The sequence below is a fragment of the Triticum urartu genome, chromosome 2, assembly GCF_003073215.2.
Source record: "Triticum urartu cultivar G1812 chromosome 2, Tu2.1, whole genome shotgun sequence".
In the NCBI taxonomy this organism is placed as follows: domain Eukaryota; kingdom Viridiplantae; phylum Streptophyta; class Magnoliopsida; order Poales; family Poaceae; genus Triticum; species Triticum urartu.
Window position 1 is genome coordinate 744,867,414 of NC_053023.1, and position 6,000 is coordinate 744,873,413.

Genomic DNA, 6,000 nt, shown 5'->3' on the forward strand with positions numbered 1-6,000 from the left:
ATACCGGGTTTTGTCACAATTATCGTCATAGAAGTGTCATAAGCATGACAGGAAAAAAATCGTTCGGCCCAAAATGTCACGGATGTGTCTTTTTTTGTAGTGAAGGGGGGGGGAGGGGGTTCCACCCCTTGTGGCGCCGCCTCTCCCCTCCCTTTAACCTATATATACTTGAGGACTTTGGCCCTTTGGAGACATGAGTTTTGGAGCCTCCTCTACTTCATCTAGTTCTAATTCTAGTTGATCCTATTTGATCTAATTAGTGCTAGACCTAGTTTCTCTAATCCTCATAATAAGAAGCCCGGTGTGGTTCTAATCTCCTTCCTCTAATTCTCCGGTGATGATTAGCTCTTGACGACGAAGCACTGCTGGATCGTGAAGACCGTACGCTTGCAACCAAGTAGAGAGGTCTTGTTTTCGATCTTGTGTTCGACGGATCGTTCATCTACGGTACGAGGGACTCCAAGTACGATATACACCGACTCATCTACTTCCGCTGCACTCCAAAGTCGGTAATGCTCGTTGATCCAAACCTTATATGCATCTTCATATTATTCCTGGGTGATCGTCGGATGATATTTTTTGTTTTCTACTACGTTTCCCAACAAAACTAACCTTACTTAGAGGTAAGATATGGTTAAGTGTTGAGGTTGCAGCAAGCAGTTGTGCAACTAGTTGATCAAGAAGTGATCCTGAACACCTGCCTATGAGTCATTCATAATCCCACGGTGTCCTTTACTTGCTTGCAGTCCCACAAGAAGAGACAATCATGGTTACAAACATGGTTAAGCAAGTTTTAGTTATTAGTCGACGTTGTTCTACGCCTAGCATTATAAATTTCCGGGTCACCCATAACCTCGGGCACAACTTTTTGAAAGATTTTAACTGTGGGGTGCTTCCAACTGTCCATTATAAGTTCCGCATTCATACTCGTTCCTCCAAGTTCAGGACCATTAGAGCCTAGATTCGTTCTGGGAGTTCGGAGTAACAAGTCCTCTACCTAATGTCCGCCTACTTCACTCGCCTTCGTCCCCAAAGTCCGCCGCATAACCATGCCCCTCAACACCCCCGCAATTGCGCCCCTCGCCGCTGCCCCCGGCTCCCTCAACCAGTTGAACCACATGTGCTCCCTTTCTTCGCTCATGACACACGCTAGCCAGCTGGACGCTGGCACCCATAGCCATGGTGTTCACTGGCTTGTGCGGCGACCACCACCGTTGGATGCAAGAGAGATGGAGAGGGGTGAGATATGCAGCATCGGGGCAAGGTGAGACAATGTGCACCGCTTCGTCCGAGGCTTGCCCGTATCCGCCAGCTTTTCGCTACTCCTTTCAACCCCTTTTTGAGTGAATATTCTTCGAATCAAGCTATCCCCAGTCATCCAAAATCATTAACCAAACACATGGCAACCACTTTAAAAGTGGCTATCCTTAGTCTCAAGGGATAACCCTCAAATCAAGCACATCCGGATCCATTTGGCCCACTTTTGATGTCCTGATTTGATGATTACGGCTGGATGGGCGACCTGTGTTGTGTGCGAACACGTTCATATGAGTTTGTGGATATTCGACGTGTCCTATTGATGCAAGGTGTTGAAGTTATCCTTATATTGGGGGGCTAGATGCACACAAGTTGGACGCAAATCGCTGTTCGGCAGCAGGGCCGGCAACTGCGAACACTGGATTGGCTGTTTATGTGGTGGGGGTGACATTTTACAAAACTGTCACGATAGTTTGTTTAATTTTAGGGGATTTTTTACTGCCACCATTCGATCCAAATCGGATGGCTCTGGGTACGTTCACTGGAATCTCACCCCAGCGACCGTTCGCCAATAGCTTTTCCGCAAAAGATAGATTAAGGCGAGAAGCGGCCAAACCGAAAGTTTTTTATTATTATTATTTTGAAGAATCGGAACCGGAATAGTTTAGAGGGGAAAACGGACTTATATCTCCGCCAAAGAGGCGTTCTCGGTCCCGGTGTTGTATGCTGGCTATGAGGTGCGGCGCGTCTAGAATTCTCGATCTACTCGGCCGGGCTGAGCCTGAGACTATATAATGAGCACTCGCCCCTTTGAACCGTATCTGCAAAACCCTAGGTTTTACCTTTGCCTCACCTTCCACTAAAAAAAAAGCGGCGGCGGCGGCGGTGTGGAGAAGAAAGGACGGACGGTGAGATGGCGACCGCAGGGATTTCCGAGGCAAGCAGTGGCGAGTATTCGTGCTTAAGAGAGGAGCTCTATGAGGCTGCAATCTTCGTGCTTGAGAGTATACGCCGGATCCATGCCGGGGAGAACTCGGCGGATCACGATAATCTGTTGGACTTGAAATCGGATATGCTCCAGTTGTCGGAAAAGATCACCCATCTTGCCGATTCTGAGACTCGGAAGATGGAAGGGTCTGAAGCAAAGGGCATAATCCGGCCAGCGAGAGCCGGCGACGAGGGCAAATTGGTGCTGATGCAGAGCAATATTGGCGGCGGTGGCAGCTTCAAATATGGTGTACTCGCGGGGCACTTCGATGACCTGTGGGACGACATGCGCCAGCTAGCCTCAACAGAATCGAAATTTCTAGCGATATGCATGTTTTCCTGTGAGTCCTTCGTACGCTGCTGCTCCACATTGAAGTTCATCTCTGCAGTTATCAACAGGCTTGGTAATTGGGTGCCAGAATTGTCAGTGGCAATGAAATCTATAAAGGAAGATGTCCCCAAAGAGGCGGGGGCTGTGGATGTGGATGAAGATGGGGATGTGGATGAGGATGGGGACGTGGACGAGTATGAGGAGGAGAAGAAGGCCGAGGAGTATTATTTCGCTGCCCATCGTAGATGCTGGGAAAATATATACAGCAAGGGTCGCAGCTTTGAAGACCCAAGTGAGTAAACATGCATGTGTGCTAGCAATACTTCAGTTAGTTTGCTCTTCTTTTTCTACCTAGTACTAGTAAGGTACAAGTGCATTGCGTAGGAATTATATATAGGCAAAATTGGATGTATTAATGTTGTCTGTGGGAACTTGTTAAGGTTCGTTAAGGTTTTAAGTTTTTAACTGTTTAACATCTCAAAAAATATGGAACAAATACTGGAACATCATTCCAATGATATCCAGCACAAAGATTGGGAAAATAAGACTCTTTGCTTCCTCTTCGGTAAAAAAAGAACATTTCAGCTTGCTGCAACATGTATAGGAACTCAACCATTTGTTTATTTTGTGCAGGGCACATAAAACCGTATTTTTCCATCGCATCGTTAGATCATCTTACGTTATAGCCCTATTGTTATAGTATTTTTTTTCCTTCTACAATGTCGATACCTTAAATGAGTTCCATGGTAACTATTGATAGAAAATTCTCTCTTTATATATGTGTGTGTGTGCATGACGTAGATGTAGATTTAATTCTCGTAGTTCATTTGCATGTGGTATAATAATACACGAAACTCATATGAAACTAGATAACACCCAACATGTTGCTGCGAGAATTTATAGCAATGAAATTATTGAAAATAAAATTAGAATATTTTGAAAATAAGTCTCGCCATATGAATGGTAGAAAACTTAGGTAAATGGAGGGTGCATATGAGAATAATACTGGGTTGCATTCTCGTCATATGAACGGTAGATAACCTAGAGGTAAATGGAGGGTCGATGCATGTTTCCCTTGTGACATTCAAATTCAATTATTTGTTGCTGAAAAATAGAAAATAGAAAATGTTGATGTAGAGTAAAACAATGATGCCTGCTAGCGATACTTAAATTAGTTTTATTTTCTTCTTGTACTTGCTGCATATCTCAAGCAAGCTAATCCGTCCTGTAAGTGTAGCGATTTACTTGTTATGTTACCATATTGATTAATATTTGTTCTTGTTGATTTAACAAACTTGAATGGACTGTAAAATTAATTTGTGAGCTCTTAAGTTAGTTCTCGTTAGATTTCTAATACATACTTGGTTGTGTGCAGCAATATTCAGCTCCATGCACTTCACCCACTACATGCCAGGCCACTCTGGCCAAACTCCAATGGGTGCTAGATTCTTGAGGACCATGCAGATCTACTCCATCAATGTCACAGAAACCGAAGGCTTCGCCCTTGAGTGGCCTCTGGAGGTATACGGCGTGGTCGCTGCCCGAGACATGGTGGACTACCGTCGCAACCTTCTCTTCCTTCGCACTAGGGATGACTGCCAAATCCTTACGAAAGAGGTACGCAATGGTACTTTCCTTTTCTTCTATTTCTTGCTGCCTGCAGCCTTGTTGACAAGCTAATAATACTTGCAGAATCCCTTTTTGCACTTGACTGGCCCGTCTCGTGCAATTATGTCTGGGGACACTGTTACAATTGAAGCTGATCTAAAGCTAAAGGGCACAGTAAGGTCCAAAGATAGAGTACTGATCAGTAAAGCCTTCCCTTCTCATGGTGATAATTATGGTGATCGTCGTGATACACTTCTCCTTAAGGGCCTTTGCACAATAGAGTTACAGTGTCAGCATCTTGAACAATCAGTCCAAGCCACTATCCTCAGTGTCAGTGTAGTACATGGCTCATTGCCTTCTGAAAATGGCATTGTTTGTTATGCACTTCTTGAGGACAAAAGTGAAGCCATTTTGTTGCTTGATTCACAAGCTGGAAAAATGCCCATTGATGAAGAGGGTAATCTAGAGCTGTCAAGGCAAGTTGTTTCTGTAAAATCAATGGGAAGGCTTACCATTTTTATAAAGGCCTTGTCAGCATGTGGAGAAATCAGTGGAAGTGTTGCCTTCATACCCAAATCCAGCAACGTGAGTCAAGAAAGCTGTTCCATTGGTGGATGTGAAGTGGAGATAACTGTTGCTTGGTCCCTTCTTGTTGAAAGCCAGCATGTTATAGAGCTGAAGGGATCTGCAGACCCTTACGAACATGAATTAAATCCATGTACTCCTCGGATGAAACTTGAGGAAGACGCTTTTTGAAGATGGGTTAGCATGTTCACTTTGTGAAAATTAAGTCATGCACTTTGTCCCTTCAGTTAACTTATCTGCTACTTATATTTTTGTAATGTTTCATTGTGAACTTTTGTGCTAGCTACTTGTTCCTGTCTAGCGTAGCGTATTATACAGTACTAGTAAGCTTGCACGTGCAACACACGTCTTGGCTAAAACTCCTTTAGAAGATATATCTACTCCTAATCAAAAACACTTTGTTTGTAGTTATATTTCTTCATGGCAGATGCCTGCACGTGCAACCCTGTTATAAGCTTAGCAAGAAAATTTCTTGGTCCCCTCTTAAACATGTGTGAACAAAATAAGCTACTAATCTCCTTTTAAATCAAACCAATGCTCCCTTGATCAATAATCAGAGCAATCCTGCACAACAACCTCAACAGCAATCTTCTCTTTAGTGGTCGCTCTCCATTTGTGTCGCCACCATTGACGACATCTTCGGCACACTACACCGGCTCTGGCAGCCATGAAGGCGATGGTAGATTTCGTGGGACTGTTGCGCATGGTACCAGGCCAAGCTGCTCACTCCAACCATGAAGGCGACCACCCGCAGCAAACATAGGATGGTCATTATGTGTTGCAAAGCAACATATGTATTGGTTGAAGTTTCACGGCTGTAGTGGCGAAAAATAGTCTTAGTTGTTGCATAGAACAAGAAGGATCTGATGCTTCAATATCGAGAAAAATATATAGTGTACTACCCTCACCGGTATTGAGCAACATATTTTCTCTCACATTCTCTGTTGGTTTAAAAACATCAGATTGTCAAAAATAAGTACACAATAAGCAGGCAAGGAACCATGCCATGATTTCTGATCTTCTGTATATACTTCCAATTTTGGACAAATGGTAGGCAATAATTACGTTCATTTTTGAATGTAAATCATGGCAATACAACGTGGAGTTCAAACTTCAGTCATAACATGTGAAGAATGATTACCAATATATCCACATCAGAGGCCTATATTAAGAAACAACGAAACTGCTGCTAGGATGGTTGAATGAGAAGTCAACATCCAATATGAATAGAT

General features: G+C 43.6%; 1 protein-coding gene across 1 annotated transcript; it reads left to right on the forward strand.

The window, feature by feature from the left end:
* Positions 1 to 2,170: 2,170 nt before the first annotated feature.
* Positions 2,171 to 4,939, forward strand: LOC125538497. Its single transcript, XM_048701776.1, has 3 exons — positions 2,171 to 2,867; positions 3,951 to 4,192; positions 4,268 to 4,939. Exons 1-3 carry the CDS (start codon positions 2,171 to 2,173, stop codon positions 4,937 to 4,939), a joined length of 1,611 nt encoding a protein of 536 aa, XP_048557733.1.
* Positions 4,940 to 6,000: the final 1,061 nt, after the last annotated feature.

Coding starts and splice junctions, on each gene's coding strand:
- LOC125538497 (XM_048701776.1), top strand. CDS start 2,171: ATGGCGACCGCAGGGATTTCCGAGGCAAGCAGTGGCGAGTATTCGTGC. Junction 2,868..3,950: donor TCGCAGCTTTGAAGACCCAA/GTGAGTAAACAT, acceptor GGTTGTGTGCAG/CAATATTCAGCTCCATGCAC. Junction 4,193..4,267: donor GCCAAATCCTTACGAAAGAG/GTACGCAATGGT, acceptor TAATACTTGCAG/AATCCCTTTTTGCACTTGAC.